The following is a 17,447-nucleotide window of genomic DNA, read 5'->3' as shown; positions in this document are numbered from 1 at the left end:
CATCTGTCTCAAATGTTTAAGATGGCCAGGAATCATAACTGTAAGAAGCCCCTTGGTTAATTGCTCTCAGTCAGAAAATTTCTTCTTATTTCTAGGTTGAATCACTCCTTGATCAGTTTCCATCCATATTCCTTGTTTCATGTGCTTTGGACAACAGGTTGACCCCTTTCTCTCCGTGGCAGCCCTCAAATATTGGAAGACTGCTATCATGTCTCCCTGGTCCTTTTCTTCACTAGACTAGCCATGCCCAATTCCTGTAACCATTCTTCATATGTTTTAGCCTCCTTGTTAATTGATGATAATTAATATCATATCTTGCATACAAAGATAGATGCAATTAGATCCATGTAGCTCAGCACTTTTCCCTGTGAGAGGAAGTGGATCTCTTCAAACCAAAATCTTTTCTGATCCTTGTGCATGGCAGGTATAGGCAAAAATGAACCTGCTATTCCCCGTAAGAGTAACTTACTGAGAACATCAATATTTGCTGTGGCCAGGATAGTGCCATGCTTGTTGGTAGCCTCACACTGGTACACTGCAGTGTCACTCAACTCCAAGTCAGTGATGCTGATCTCCCTTGTCGAAAAAACAGCTCTGCTGGATTTTATTTCGTTATCTGCCAATAGGATAAGAAAATGTTATTTAAAGGAGACTTTCCATTCTTCCCTAGCACTAACTTTTCCTCTGACAAATATTAGTCGTATAGAAAAGGTGAGAATGGGTAGAGACTAATTAATCATTAATCTTTATATTATGTGCTGCATTAAAAACAAATTTAACTATGCAAATAACAATTAGTGTTAAACAACGACATCATGAACAAGACTTATTTTGCTTTAAGCTTAACATTTCTAGATGCAATTACTCATAAATTGTTTGTTTTAGGCATGTTTATGAGTTAGCTGTACCTATAAATGCCATGCTGGTGACACATGGTTACTCTTTAAAGCTTAAAATGAACAGCAAATATCTATTTTCCTAGTAATATAGTATAATGGCAAACTGTCTAAACTTAGCTTTGTTTTGCTCTAGTGGTAAGTTATTCTGTATTAACCTTCCATTTCAAATCTAGTTAGAATAGAATAGAATAGAATAGAATAGAATAGAATAGGATAGGATAGGATAGGATAGGATAGGATAGGATAGGATAGGATAGGATAGAATAGAATAGAATAGAATAGAATAACAGAGTTGGAAGGGACCTTGGAGGTCTTCTAGTTCAACATTTCAGTTATCTCAACCTATTTGAACTTGGAAGCTAAATATGACCATGTCTGACTAATACTTAAATAGAAGACCATCAATGAGTAACATCAAGTAGAATTATAAATTCCACTTGAAAGTATAAACATTCCCACCAAAATTTCAATGAGGAAAGCCTAATTATCTTAACAATTGCATGATTCATTTAATAACTATAGAGATTTAATAATTGTAGTAATTTAACAGCCATGGCAAAAAAAAGTTTATAAAATTGTGCACAACTCATTTGACAACGATCTTGTTAGAACAGAAATTAAATTCCCAATTATGGTTGTAAATTGAGGACTACTTGTATTTCACTTTTCACCTTGGGCTAGTTAGGCATCTGATTAATTCCTATACTAAATACAATAATCTTCTTAACCAAGATTCTTAGAATTATGCAACTAAAGAGCTGGAAGTTACTTTGAAATTATCAACTCCATCCCTTGTTTATGGCAGGATGTAGTAGAGTGTCTCTGAACAAGGACCATTCAGTCTCGTTTGGAAGACCACTGATGGTGGCGACTTCACCACTTTATATGGTAACCTTCTTTAGTAGTGTTTTCTTTGTATTATTGTTCTTTACTTTGTTTATAGGGAAGTACAAATGTATGAATTTGGAAAAGGGTTAATTGATACATATCATATTTTGAGAACATGGATACTCAGAAAAAATGGCTACTATAGGACTGGTGAAATTGGTCCCTGATATCTTTTCTAGTTCTCTGGGACATTTATTTTTACCCCTTGTCTTATTGTTGTTTTTCCAGGGAGATATGAATATTTAAGAACAAATATTTTGAAATGGTTGTGCAAGCTATTTTTTGAATGGACATCTCCTCAATGGCTATTATGCAACAGCATCCATCTAAACAAGCCCACCATGCCAAAAATTATGGGTCTTAGCTGTGGTTAATGATTAGATGGAATTGGATTCTAAATTGCAGATCAGTTGGTATTATGTGCATTATGGTTGGAGTGACATAGCTTATTATCTATAAGATCGAAAGGAATCCAGACAACTTTATCTAATAGTCAATCAATCACAATATCTAGTAATAGAGATATTGTGACTGATTGACTATTAGATAAACTTTAAGCAATTGAGATTGCTTACATTTAAGCAATCTCGCTGGGTTTCTTTCATACTAGCATTCTCTCATTTGGTGGTGTTGGATTTTAAGAAACATAGGACCAATAACTAGCGATAATGGAAACTGAAATCTTACGTATCTGGAAGCATCACATTGGAAAAGGCGGAATTTATATAGCTGTCTACTATTATGCTTACCTTCAAGAGGAATGCCATTCTTTTTCCATTTTATAGTTGGCTCAGGAAAGCCAATAGCTTCACAAAACAGTACAAAACTTCCACCAACACTGAAAACTCCACTTTTTGGTTTGCTTATCCAAGTGGGTGGCTCTGTTGAAAAAGTCAATACCATTTTAGTCACTGTTGGGAAAACTACCATAAACATGCACACCCATAACCCTGATGCAACAATATTGATATGGCAATATTGCTAACTGCATTTTTCCTTGAATAAAGATAATCTATTCATATGAATCATGCTTTAATTAACTCCTATTTATACACTATAAATAAGACTACTGGAAACAATGAAGAATGCAAAATGCAGAGGCTAGACTTTTGCATAACTGTACTTTTTAGATTATTTTACTTTTTTACTTTTTGCTTTCAGGTTTTGTTTGCATACTGTTCAAAATGTTCGTTTTGACCTATAAAGCTCTAGTTAATTTGAAACCAAATTATTTGTTCCTGTATTTTATAGCAAAATTGCAATTGAAGAATTCTAAACTAAAGGGAAATGAGATGGTTTCTTTCTACTTTAGGCAAGTAGTAAAGAATATCTGATACCATCAGAGTTTCAGTGCTATAGAAAGTTGTATACTTTTTTTTTCATTTTAATTAAAAAAAATCTGTCTCACATTGTGTTTGCTTGACATGCTGTTTGCTTTTATGTATCCAGTTTCATGATATTTTTAAAATTCTAGATGTGTAGAAGATATAATTACAAATGCTATGTTTAGTAACTAGATAAAACGAAGAAAACATAATGTGAAAAAAGAGTTGTAAAGAATTTTTTTTTTACAAAATCAGAAACTGAGCTCTATGCATATCTAAAGTTAAAACGAAGGAGATGATGTAAAAGAGGGTAGAAATCTTAACTATAAATATTTCACTGAGAAAGAACTAAAGCAAGAAAAGTAAGCAAGTAAGCAAGTAAGCAAGTAAGCAAGCAAGTAAATAAATAAATAAATAAATAAATAAATAAATAAATAAAAGTATAGCAGGTTGCAAACCTTAATAAAATTATTCTACTCTACCCTACCCTACTCTACTCTGGCAACATTGTACTAAAATCTATTCTGCTTTCCTAATAGTTTGGTCTTCCCCTTCGCCCCTCCCCCGGTGAAAGAGATGTTATATCTCCCAATTTCCCCAACTTCATCCTCATTTCCTCATTTTGCAACCTGTCTGGCATGTCTTTCTTATGAGGGCTGATCAGAAAAAGTTTCAAGGAAGGTGAACTGAATGTACCACGAATGACAAAAAAATAGTTGCACTTCATCAACTACAGTATAACAAAGGAAATGGAAGAGTTTATTATTATGCGAATGTTATTTCTAGGGATTTTTTTTAAAAAAGGAATTGTGTTATCACACTGAATGAGAATATTTCAAAAACTGCAGAAGAAATGTTCAACATAGCTGAATCTGTCAGAGTAAAAGAGAAGCAAGGAAAAACAAAGGAAGCATCATACAGTATGTGACTATATTTCCATTAACCAGCAGATGGCACTCATGCAATTGAGGAAAAAACAGGTCAGCAAGACCAAGTTCACCAATCCTTCTGTTTTGTTTAACTAGGCTATTCATTTTCCCCCTCCACCACGAACCCCTCTTCAGAACTTCACTAATTACACCATGTCTACAATTTATTGATGATTTTTTTCAAGATTTCTATATATACTGGAAAAGGAAAAGAGGAAATGAGTTCCCCATAGTCCTTTGAGAAGTTTTCAACCTCTCAGTTACTGTAATAGCTACTATTGCCAATTTCTGCTTAGTTAAAGTAGGATTTTCTGCAACATGAAATCTATTCTTTCTATTAGTCTGTGATTTATCAATGGTTGATGCATCAGATTAGAAACTGTGAGTTCTAGTTCTGCTTCAGTCATGAAAGCCAGCTGAGTGACTTTGGATCAATCATTCTTTCTCTCTCAATCCACCCCACTTCCCAGTATTTTTGTTGGGAAAATAGGAAGAGGAAAGAGTATTAGGTATATTCACTGCCTTGAATTTTTTATAAATAGAATAAAGATGGGGTATAAACAAAACACAAGAAAGATTACTGATCATTACAGAACATTAACTCTGGACAGTATACAAGAATTAAATGCAACAATTTAACTACAACCGTAGGGCACAAAAACAACCTGACACACCCAAAAAAGAACAGAACAACTTCAGAGTTTGCCTAGCGACCTTGCTCAGATGCCTGGAGGAACACCTAAATCATTTATGGCTAGCATTAAAGATTTTGGGCCATCAAGATCTTTAAGAGGATACTATTCCATAGGGAAAGTACTGCCACAACGCAGGCACAACTTCGGGATGCCACAAAATGTCATTTGTTTAATGCAAGATTTAATGGAGTATATCCTCCCTGCTGGAATTGGTGGGGTGAGCATAGACAATTGGAGATGGTGATCCTACAAATAGCCTGCTGTAATCCAGGTAGGGCTCCATAGGTGAACCTGAATCACAATTGAAAGCCCGCTGAGAACACATCCCACCTGCCATCAAGCTCTGATATATAGTAAAACTTTTTTCCCCTCTGTCAATGGAATCTGAACTCAAATTATAAGCCTTACAGGAACAATGATGCTATTGTGTGGAAGCCCAGTTAGCCAAAAAGGCAGAGCTGCAAGATAATAAAGCCAACAGTCTTGAGAACGATTGGTGCCAGATGTGAGCCAATCATACACTGAGATATCTTGGCTGGAATTTTGCCACCTAGAGTGAAAACAGAAACACAGCTTACTTGGCAAATTGTAGTATATGATTGCAACATTGTGTCTTGTTGCTCCAGATAGTTTGATCTGCCTAATCATTTTGACACCTGATTAAATGCTGACTATATTTCTATTTTGATTTCCTTGTGTACTGCTGGCACTAAGGCGGCTTTACTTGGAACAGTTTACTTTCTGTTATAGTATCTTTAACACCAGCAGACAACAGCATCTGCCTATCCCAGGTTCTTAGGAAACACTCAAGTAGATGGATAACAATACCAAATCCAGTCTAAATATCAAAGATGACTGGGCCACAAACCAAAAGAATAATCCATTATAGCTATTTGTTTATTAAATGTATAGGCTGTTCAATTCCGCTGTCTCTTTGGATGGCAAACTTTTAGTGAAATTTTCAGAGAATTAGAGATATTTTCAGAAAGCAGCAGAATAGAAGACGTTATCTACAAAGAACATGCAAACCCAGCAAGTTTCTTTAGTAGAAGAGTAAATATAATAAGAGTATAATTGTTAGGGTGAATGACACTACAAAAGCATTGCCAATACAATAAAATAAGTAACCTAAGGTGAGTTTGAGTTCTCTTCCATAAATGATTTGTTAAATAAATATTTGCTGGAACTCTATTTTAAATCAAAATCTCTATTTTAAATCTCCTGTTTTAAGGCTTCTGGCAGGTATAGAATTAGGATCTTGTGAGTTGGCATCAGTGGTGGGATTCAAATAATTCAACAACTGGTTCTCTGCCCTAATGGTTTCTTCCAACAACCAGTTCACCAAATTGCTCAGAAAGTTAACTGGTTCTCCCGAACTGGTGCAAACTGGCTGAATCCCACCACTGGTTAGCATCCTGCACCTCTACTTTCAGAATTCCTAGATAGTATGTAGATAGCATGGTGTGATAGTATGTCATACTATAAATAGTATGACAGAGAATTCTTTTTTTTATATTGGGTTAATTATTAATTATCCCAGGAAGCTCACAGCATATTTATTTGTGCTTTGTAGTGGTCATTTCTTTATACCCATTAAAAATAGCTAAATAAAATGGAGCTCAAGAAGCAATTCAAAATATTCCTTGTTCTAAATGTCTGATCTTGTTGGTATATTAACTAAGCAAAGTCACAATAAATTTGTCTTGTATAATTTCACAAAGTCCAGGAAAGATACAGGGTACAAGGTTGTCTATTTTAATAGAAGAGATACTTTAGAACAACAGCAACCCAGTGTAACTTTCATGGCGACCTCTCCTTGGATTATTTCAGAAATTTTCCACATGATAGTGAGAGAGGCTGAATTTATAATTCAAATTGATTTTGGAAATAACTGCCTGGGAAATTGCTATTGTATATATGTGTGGCTGTTTCATGCATTACATTTTCAGGGTGAAGAATTCAGACATGTTAAGTGCACACTAAAAAAAGAGGAGGGATGTATAGGGTGTCACTCTATGACTAGATGGTGGAATGAATCAAGTCTCCTTCAGGTGAACTAGATAGTAATTCTGTATTTATAAATACACAAAGTAACCTTGTGAATTGCAATATAACTGAACAGAAGTTTAAATAATTCCAGTGTATAGAAATATGGGTACTAAGTAGTGATAAAGAGGGAGCTGAAAAGAGCTATTACTTTGGAGATATATCTTCTTTAGAACATTTCTGCTCACAGTGTAATTTTTACCCCGTCCACAAATGATCAAAATTAGGAAAGGGCTACCATTGTAGAGTCTAAGTTGGTTGTTTTTTCCCAGAAGTTTCATTACCCAATTATTCATCTGTGCTAGAAGGGTATGAGATTTGTTCTCTGTTTTTATGTGAGTGGCATTCACGGAGATAAAGAGAGAGCAAACCCCACTATCTTCTAGCACTGAGGATTTTATCTAACTCAGTGGTCCCCAACCACCGGGCCCCAGACTGGTACCGGTCTGTGGATCATTTTGTACCGGGCTGCCTATTTTGCTTGGGCACCGCCATCTTGTTTCGACGGCACTTGAGAAAGTGCTTCTGGGTGAGCTTGTTGGTCATCGGTTGTTGGAAAGCAGCATTTGGGTGCTGAAGGAATCCTTGTGCCTTAGTTTTGTCAAAGGGGGGCGGCGGCTTCGAACGAAGAGCCGTCCCGATGGCGGTGGAGTCTCGCGTTACTCAGGAGGAGATTAAGAAAGAGCCCCAAAAGCCCAAAAAAGGTACAAAGGAGGAGCTGAAGGTGGCGGGGAGAAGCGGGGGACGGCTGGCTGGCCGGTTGCTTGGCTCGCCTTGCCTTGGTCATGCGTGCTGATGCCGGTACCGGTCCGTGGATCATTTTGTGATGCCGGTACCGGGCCATGGTACAAAAAAGGTTGGGGGCCACTGATCTAACTGATAGTGTCTGCAAGAATAGTGTCTGCAAGAAAATTCCAAGCTCAGGGAACATCAAAGACTCCACAGTTCAACCCTGAATTCTCTTCTGCCGATGCTATGGTTGTTTGAACTTTACAAAAAATAGCACAGTTTTCTGAAAGTCAGAATAGACTCAGATCAAAGATAAATCTAATTTGAAGGGATTTTCCCAAAGAAGGCAGTGATAGTGGTCAAACTAATGCAAGCTTATCCTTCTCAGTTTTATCCTGATAAATTATATGCTCAGATAAAGTCAGAAGAGAAAAGCACAGCAAATAATTTTTCTTGGAAATTGCTGGATACGTATGCCCACCTGTTACTCATCTCATTTTTCTTACATATTCCATTCACGTTATTAACTGCCTGATTTAATATTGTAAAGCAGTAGAAAGCTAAAATGCATTTTTAATTTGATTGCTTATATTTAAAAATGTGAGCTTTTTTTTCTGGGAGTAAAATTAGCAACAAAGAACTTTGAAAAAACTCTACAGCACAGAACAAATTGAATGACATCTTAATCTCTTAGCTGTCACACTAATGATAATGTGATTACAAAATGAGAAAAAAATATCAGAACCTGTCAGAAATCACACCATGGGGAGCTGAAGAGAAATGCAAGCCAAAGTAGGTAAGGAGAGATACTGACTAGCTGCTTTTGATTATGTGATCAAAGTGCTAAAGGAACAAGTGGAAATGATCTCAGAATCACTGACTATAATCTTTAGTCAACTTGAGAATTTCTGAAGGGCAAGGAATATATCAAAATATTGAAGAACGGTTAACATTATTCCATTTGTTAAAAACCAGACTAGGGGTAGAACCCAAGAAACTACAGATCAACCAGTTTGATATCAGCACTTGAGAAACCCTGAAAAGGATAATTTAACAGTGGATTTGTAAGCACTTAGAAAGGAACAAAGTTAAAAACCAGCATGGGATTCTTAAAAATAGTCATGCTGGACAAACTTGCATTTTTTTTTTTTTTCAACAACAAGATTACATTAATAGACCAAGGAAATTTTGTGAATATAGTGCATTTGAATTTCTATGGATGTATTCTATTGATCAAAGCCCCTTTGTTCATAAAATTGAATAATGTGGGATGGTTGGACCTGATTCTTGATTGGTTGAGCAACTTTACCAGGTTCTGGTTCAACTTGGTACTTAATAGATCTATGTCTAGATCAGGGCTGTCAAACTTGCAGCCTATGGGCTAGTTGTGTCACATACTGGCCACACCCACATCCGGTTTTGCAAAAGGGGGAAAATCATGATACATCATGTGACGCCACCATGACGATGTGAGTTTGATACCCCAGGTCTAGATAGAGGGAGGCAGGCAGAAGTTTCCCTTAGCGCTCTGTCCTGGTCCACTGCTTTTCAACATTTCTATAAATGATGAAGATGAGCAGATACAAGTAGTGCTGTTCCAATTTGCACATGATGCAAAACTTGGGAGGATTGCTAACACTTCAGAAAAGAATTTCAGGTTAGAAGCTTGATAGACATGAAAATTGGGTCCTATACTCAAATATGTGATACAATGGTGGGAAATTTAAGGTTCAACATTTAGGAAAACAACAGTACAAGATAGATGGCATCTGAGTCAGCATCTCCTGGGCATCAAGATAAATCCTAGATTATCATTTTTCTCTCTGCTTCTTCCAATAAGCAATTTTATGATTGCACTTTGATTGTTCTATTTTAGATCTTGGGGTGTTTGCAGATTATTGGATTTGCTGCTGGAATTTTCATTCCTTTGCAGCACTAATCTTGGCCTGAGCTAGCTCATTAACCATTGTTCCACCTATTATATTCTATACACCACTTCTATGCCTTCAAACTCTTAGTGTCTAGTTTGGCAATGAGATTCAGAAAAGCATTAGGCACATGATCAGAACTAACTCAACTGATAGGTCATAATAAGCTGTTAGCAGTGGTGGGATTCAAATAATTTATCAACCAGTTCTCCCAGGGTCAAGTTGACTGTTGTGGGAGGCATGGCCCATTCCCATCTTCCAGCTCCACCGCACATGTGGGGCGAGCCTCCCATAATGGCCAACCTGACCTTTGACAAATCAGCACGAGGGACGGCGGAAGAGCAGGGAGAAGAAAAGGAAAGTGGCCTTTTCCTTTCCTCACATGGCTGCTCCCTTGCCCGCTTCTCTATTGCAGTGCAGCACAGTGCCCAGGATCCATTTTGATAGTGGGGTTGGGTGGGTGGGTTAATTTAACAACTGGTTTGCCTGAACTGGTGTGAACTGGCTGAATACTACCACTGGCTGATAGCCTGACAATTTGAAGGTGGAAAAACACACCATTCCGAACATCTAAATAACCTTGTCCATCCCACCTCTATTAGAGGGTGCAGTCAGTGGCTGCTTTCCTGTTGGGAAGTGTTGATTAATGCAAAGACAAATTAAATCGGAAGAAGTTGCTTTCTTCAACTTTCCTCATGTTAAAATAGCAAGGACAGCTTGTGTCAGCAGCCTGATTTTTTTTTTCTTCCAGCAGAATAGGGCTCAAAATTTTATTCAGGGCAGAAAATGTTATGTTGGCATACTTTCTTGCTAGCTCAAGGACTGTTAGGTAGCAATATAGTGCAGCCATCTGTCTATGCTTCTCAGTCTGATTCTTTGAAGATGCACAATTACGTTGCAATAATTCAGAATGAAAAATTCTAATGAATGTCAAAAATTACTTTCTACGTTCTGTTCCCTAATATGTAGGTTATTCTAATTTAGAACTGTAGGATCTATTGAAACATGGATGTACAGACACACATGCACACACCGCATACACAGACAAAGAGTGATCAGCTACAGATTCACAATATTAGATAGAAAGAGAAAAAATTAATTTTCCCAGAAGGCATTTTTCCTTTTAAATTCTTTTACCTAGACTGCTTTCCTCCACCTAGGACACACGTAATGGTAAGTTAAGTAATCCTTTGGAAATTTAATTAGTAGTACAAGTGAGAAAGATCCTTTCCCCATTCCCCCTTTACCTTCCCTCCCTTCCTTATTATAGCCTTCCAGGCATTTTCACTTTCTAAAGTAATATTACTTTGCTTCCAGAGGAATTAAGTATAAAAAATAATCCTTGTACCCTCAGATAAAAAATCCACAATTATCTTCAAAGACTATAACTTAAATAGCATTAGCAAAAGTTGTGGGGAAACTGAAAATGGTAAAAGACAATAGAAACTTTATTGATTAGTCATTTATTAATTACTATTACCATTAATCTTCTCACCACTCCTTATCAGTCATCCCCTCCTACCTGTGACTGTATGACTATAACTTTGTCGCTTGTATCCTTACAATTTATATTGACTGTTTCCTAGTATGATTTAATCACTGATTGTACCCTATGACTATCATTAAGTGTTGTATGTTATGATTCTCGACAAATGTATCTTTTCTTTTATGTACATTGAGAGCATTTGCAGCAAGACAAATTCTTTGTGTGTCCAATCACACTTGGTTAATAAAGAATTCTATTCTATTCTATTTGACCATATCAAAAGTGCAGGTAGTTCTTGACTTACGACCACAATTGAGCCCAAAATTTACATTCCCAAGTGAGCAATTTGTTAAGTGAGTTTTGTCCCATTTTATGACTTTTCTTGCCAAATTTGTTAAGCGAATCCCTGCAGTTGTTAAATTAGTAACACCATCATTATGTGAATCTTGTTTTCCCATTGATTTTGCTTGGCAGAAGGTCGCAAAAGGAGATCACTGCAACCATCATAAATATGAACCACTTCAAGCATCCAAATATAAATCATGTGACCATGGGGATGCTGCAAGCATCACAACTCTGAAAAATGGTCACAAGTCACTTTTTTCAGTACCATTGTAACTTTGAATGGGCACTGAATGAACTGTTGTAAGTTGAGGACTACCCATACAAAGCTAGTAGAAATATACAACTAAATCAGTGGTGCGATTCAAATTTTTTTACTACCTGTTCTGTGGGCATGGCTTGGTAGGTGTGGCAGGGGAAGGATAGTGTAAAATCTCCAGTCAGAGGTGATATTTGCCGGTTCTCCGAACTACTCAAAATTTCCACTACCGGTTCTCCAGAACTGGTCAGAACCTGCTGAATAGCACCTCTGAACTAAATGCAAAAAAACCAATAGAACATGTTCATAGTAACTCATCAGTCCTGTAATTAACCCGATTCTGATCTAAATATTCTTTCCTTTTTGAAATGTCCTTTGATAGAAAAAGCATGGTCTTACATGTAACCTGTAATATACAGGTTTTCTTTCCCTGAAAACAGTAAGACCATTTTTCCCAGGTGCCCGAGTATGTGCTAGTTTTTAAATAAGAATAAAAGTGATAGAAAGTAAATATCCCTGTCATCACTCCTTATCTGAAAGCATAGTCAACCATTTTCTATCTTCAAATTATTTTCTAATCTTCCTGTGCAAGGGGAAGCAAATTCCAGAGAAGGGATTTGTCAAGTCTGTCACATTTCAAGTTTATTTTCATTTTTGTCCTGATTTTAGGTTTATTTAGTTCATGCTGTTGCTTAATACATCCATATCAATTTGCATTGGAAAAAAAATAGGAAAGTATTGAAAGAATCATTTTTTGTTTCTGGGATACATAAAATGAATTAGATAAATTTCCAATTGAAATTTCCTGTTTACATTTCTACAAATTCCTAATTTCTAGTACAGACATTTTCTTCAGCCTACTACCAAATGAAAGCAGGAACAATGAACATCTATACAGCCAGTTGTTTCTAGACTGACTTATATTTTACCTAGGGCTATATGCTTAGAGGAGAACAGCAAAAACATTTAAACTTGGTTATAATTTTACTCAGATCCAATGGAGTCAATTATAGCCTATAAAGTTGACAATGTGAAATACTTCCACCCAACAAGCACAAGCTCTTAGATTATGAGAGAAATAGATGGAGATGTCTCCTCTGATTAATGGTGTTGACATTTTGCAATCCACAAATGTAAGAAATGGAAAGGAGTCAAACATGGGGGGGCGGGAGTGGAAGAGGTTGCTTAGAAAACTTATGAGGATAACTAGAAATCTTGTCAGTCACACTAAGCTGGTTTAGAAGATTTTATTGCTCATGACATTGCCCTATGCTTGCATTATGGAAATGCAGATGTACATACATCTGCTGTATCCTATTTAATAGAGAAATGGTTTTTTTGACTGAATTAGAATTCTATGCAGCTTAATTATACTGATTTCTTTAGTTTTTTGATAAATTTTGCAGGTCTTGCATTTACTTTGAAAGCTTTATGTTTTCAGTACATTTTCTTACACTTCTTTCAGATTGTTAAAATAGACAACTATTGTAGATATATATTTAAGTCAACTAGAATTATATCTAGTAGCAATTTGAATTATAGAGACATTTTCACACCCTATACAGTATATTTAATTTTCTTGGGCACATACATGCCTGCCAACACCAATATATACACACACACATACTTCAGGATGAGCAAAACTCCATGAAGTCCAATAAACAGGCATAAGTAATTTTATTGTGCATGTGCTTCAAAAGTGGCCTTTTTTAAATAAGAAGAAATAATTTCAAAAGCTTTCTTTAATCTACAAGTTCCCTCTACTAGTGAGAGGGTAGGAAAAGAAGGCTTATATATCACAACCAAATAAGAAACATACATGTTCATTTTAATGTTTTGTTCATTTTTCTTAGGTCAAACAGTTGATTATGTCAAGAAAAACTAAGATGTATCTCTAATTATTATGGAAAATTTGCACAAAATGCCAGCTGCATAATGGCTGCAAATGTGTGTAAAAAATCCTCAGTGGCCAGCCATAAACCTCACAAGCTGGAAAAAATAATGACAAAGTGCAGGTGCTTAATCATTCTTATGCCTGCTACCTTATCTGTCCTACTCCCTATCTCCAAAAGCTGTATTTTCAGCATGCTGAATCTAACCGAATTCACACATTAAACTGAACCATGTGTTTTTCTTTGTTAGGACATATTGTGCTAACCTAGACAAAGTGTCTTAGCATGATGTACCTACCGTGGCAATTGACTTATTCAGTGCTATGTAGCAATATTTCCATTTAATGAACCTTGTATAATTTGTTTTAAATGTGACTGACAACTGTCTATTCACAACCGTCTATTCAGGCATAACAGCCCAGAGTTACTTACATGAGAGGGACCCTGTAGATGTTTAATAAATAAATGAAAATATGTCCAGTTTATCATTTTGCACATATAGAATTATGTAAAATATGCATGCATAGAATCCTATTCATATTTAACAGATGTTCAACTTTATCAAACACTTATTACCTCATTAGTCCATTACACTGAATGTAACATTGGGGAAAGACAAGGCTTTCTTAATGTGTGGAACAGTGTTGGTCATTGAAGAAAGAAAGAATTAGAATTAGATCAGAAAATCCTACAATATATATTTAATCTAATACTAGGCCATTTCTCAAGAATTTATAAGAAAAGAATCACCTAAATTAAGAAGGTGAGGAATTTAAAAATAAAGCATGATAGATCACAGAATTATTCTATTCAATAAAGCAAGGCAATACTGTGCCAAAATCTATTTAGTGAAAATCTCTAGTGAAATGAATGTATTGAAATAGTTACATGTCTTCAACTATAGTACAAACCACAATCCTTGACATTATTATGAGCATTTTTCTTCTGTTTAGGGGGAAAGGAAAAATGTGAATGGTTAAAAAGCTGTGCAAGAAAATTTCAATATAGTACAATTTGTCATAGGAAAAGAGAAGCACAAAAAATACATATGCAGTATATTTGTGAAGCTTTTATGCATCAGTAATTAATCTATAATAATTTTAGCATAAAAGCTCTTCATTAGAATGATTTATTTCAATTTCATTATATCCCAAATGCATGTTCATTCACATGTTGCTGTATTGACTTTGGAATTCCTTGGTAATGATGTTGCATTTCCACAACAAATTGTATAATCCCTTTTCCAGTTGTTGCTTGCAGTTGAGGAAGCTATATATATTTAATAACTATTTTGAAGTATCTTCACAAAGTTGTATTTCCCATGGTCCTTTAAAATAAGTCATGTTTGGAGAATAGACATAATCATTTATTTTGCATATCAGAACATATGAAGAGAGCACCTATGTTTTCCCCCAACAAATATTTGTGCGCAAAACAACTGATGTGAGGAGAAAATTTTCATAGTCAACATGATTTGTTTCAATTGAGACAGCATAATTTAAGATATAAGTTGTGCATGATTTGTTCCATAGAAAAGATATATGTGTGGGGAAAAATGATTGATTTTAGCCAAGAATCAAATATGTACTGATCATTATGCTGGTCTTTGACTTTAATTACTATTTGATTTGATGTATACTGACCAATGTAGGGAACCATTTCAGAAGATTTTAATTTGTTAGCTTTCAGAATAGTTTCCTATAAAAAAATCTTAAATATTACATGAACTGAAATAACCATACAGAATATACACCCTATATTGAATTGCATTTGTATAAGGAGTAAGGAAAAAAAATTCATTCAATACTAGAAATGAACAATTAGAACTTGTTTTCTAATATTTAATTATCTTATACTGCATATATTCTACTCAAAATGGTCTTAAATACTTATAATGTACAATCATGTTAAAATAATTTCATATTAGGCCATCAGGCTTTTAAATAAATATTCTATTTTATTATTAACATTATTTTGAAAAGCAAGAATACTATTTATTAGATAAGAAAATTACCTAGAGTTTGGATTGCCAGGTTACAAAGCCAGCACCAGGTGGGATTTGGATATGAATAAAAATAATATATCTATCTGAAAAGATACACACAAACACAACATACACACACACATACACATCTCTAATATAGTCATTTATGGGATCATTGAACCTACCTTCAACACCAACTTTGAACTCATGCTTTGTTTCTCCTAAATCATTTGAGGCTACACATTCATAAGTTCCTTCATCATCTCTAGTAACTTGTTCTATCTTCAAAACTTTTCCAAAATTTTCAGTAACTCCTCTGAAAATACTGCCTCTGTTAATCCTCCTCCATGTTAAATGGGGTGTTGGACTAGATTGAATTAAAAAAAGAAAGAAAATATTTATATTATAAAGTACCATGGTTCTTTATCTGCCAGTCAACAGTTCTATCTTACGTAGATTCCAACTAATGCTCATATAGACTAATGTTGCTTAAGATGAATGACCATATAGATCTTTCCATTAAGGAAATAAATGTTATGATGTTTAATATATCACAGTAAGCTTTGATTTGTTGAATATATTCCTTAAAAGCTGCAATGGTTTTGGAGACCAATAAAATAATTGCTTGTTTTACAAATGCTCTGATTTCTACCTTATTTTATTTTTTCTTGTCTTGTGCGTAAAAGAACTGGACATGAAATGAAGCTTAAACACTGATTAGGAATTACCCAGGAAAGCACAACTAAAGTCTGCTTGTTTCCCCATATCTCTCTTATTCCACATTTGCCATCTGTTAGTTAACAACTAATCATTATTTTAAATTTGCATTGCAGAGAATCTCTTTCTCTGCTGTGTATGGTATTTACACAAGGATTTGGATTTTAAAAAGATTTTTTCTCTAATCTGACTTTGGAAAAGGATAGTAAAAGGCAAAAAAGCTGAATATTGGGAGTCAAGAAATATATTTTATGAAAACAGAGTTATCTGTGAAGAAGTTGGTATTGAATCTACACATGTTATAGAGAGTAACCTTAGCAATATGCTAAGGTTTTGCTAATTCTATAATAAACACAGTTCACCTCTTGTATCATAAAGAGCATGAGGTATCAGAAATGAACTGAATTTGTCTGCAACAACATCCGCATTTAGTCATTCAAAGATTTGGATTCTGCTAGCTTGTTAACAGAAAAGGTGAGCATTACTGCACTGCAAACCATAGAGCTGAGGGCCACATAGTCTGTTGTTTAATTCTACACTGTCAGACTATAGATTTGAGGACCACAGAGCTAACTGCAACATTTTTTTTTAGCAAACTGCTACACCCTCTTGGGTTTAGTTGAGCAATGACAGTTTTTTTTAAAGAATAATCTTAGGCCCACCAGAATTGAAGTGTATTGGAAATGCAGAAAGTTACTGGTGATGCTTTCAACAATCATATAATTGCTTGACAAATAAATAAATAAACAAACAAAATTTTCCACTGTACTTAAGACAAAATGGATGCCACAAAGAAAAGGACAAGCAGAGAATTATTCTAAAATGTGAAACCTCTTTTCTTTTCTTCATGGATTAAGATAAAACTGAGGGAAATGTTCTCTTGAGAACAGACAAGACAGGTCTGTGAGGAAGATGTTTTATAAATGGATAAACAAAAAAAAAACACAAATAGTATATAGAGTGTACTTGACTCTTTCCTGCTTGGTTTTCCTTTTCCTTTTATTTGCATATTCTGCTTAAGTTAAAGAATCAAGCTCCACAAATTATCTGAGATGCCATTTTTCCCCCAATATGCCTTTTAGCAATCTTTTTATTGCTCTACATTCATGTTTAAATCTTCTCTCATCTCCCTTCCCCTTTAGCTAAAGCAGGTCTCCCAGCAAAATGTAGTTCCTATTTTCCATGATCTCAGGAACAGCAAAGCCTAAGATACCAAATATGCAGTTACAGTTAATTGGAGGCTTCATTTAATTTCTACTGTAGTCTTCATTTTGTATTTTGAATAGAATTACTAATTTTGCCTAGCTAAATAATTAAAATCTGTTGTC

The 17,447-nt window shown here is 35.1% G+C and overlaps 1 protein-coding gene across 8 annotated transcripts in view; it reads right to left on the bottom strand.

Moving 5' to 3' along the window:
- The window catches only part of CHL1 (cell adhesion molecule L1 like), a 205,695-nt gene that overhangs the window by 40,113 nt on the left and 148,135 nt on the right, over positions 1-17,447 (bottom strand). For all 8 annotated transcript variants that reach the window (XM_087923697.1, XM_087923699.1, XM_087923693.1 and 5 more), the window contains 3 exons: positions 15,588-15,769; positions 2,537-2,668; positions 470-616 (listed from right to left, as the gene is read on the bottom strand). In XM_087923697.1, the coding sequence (XP_087779823.1) occupies positions 470-616; positions 2,537-2,668; positions 15,588-15,769 (461 nt within the window). The remainder of the gene's footprint in view (positions 1-469; positions 617-2,536; positions 2,669-15,587; positions 15,770-17,447) is intronic.

This window comes from Pseudonaja textilis, chromosome 2, assembly GCF_049901715.1.
Source record: "Pseudonaja textilis isolate UNSWEBS1 chromosome 2, rPseTex1.2, whole genome shotgun sequence".
NCBI lineage: Eukaryota > Metazoa > Chordata > Lepidosauria > Squamata > Elapidae > Pseudonaja > Pseudonaja textilis.
This window is presented reverse-complemented; position numbering and strand designations above follow the sequence as displayed.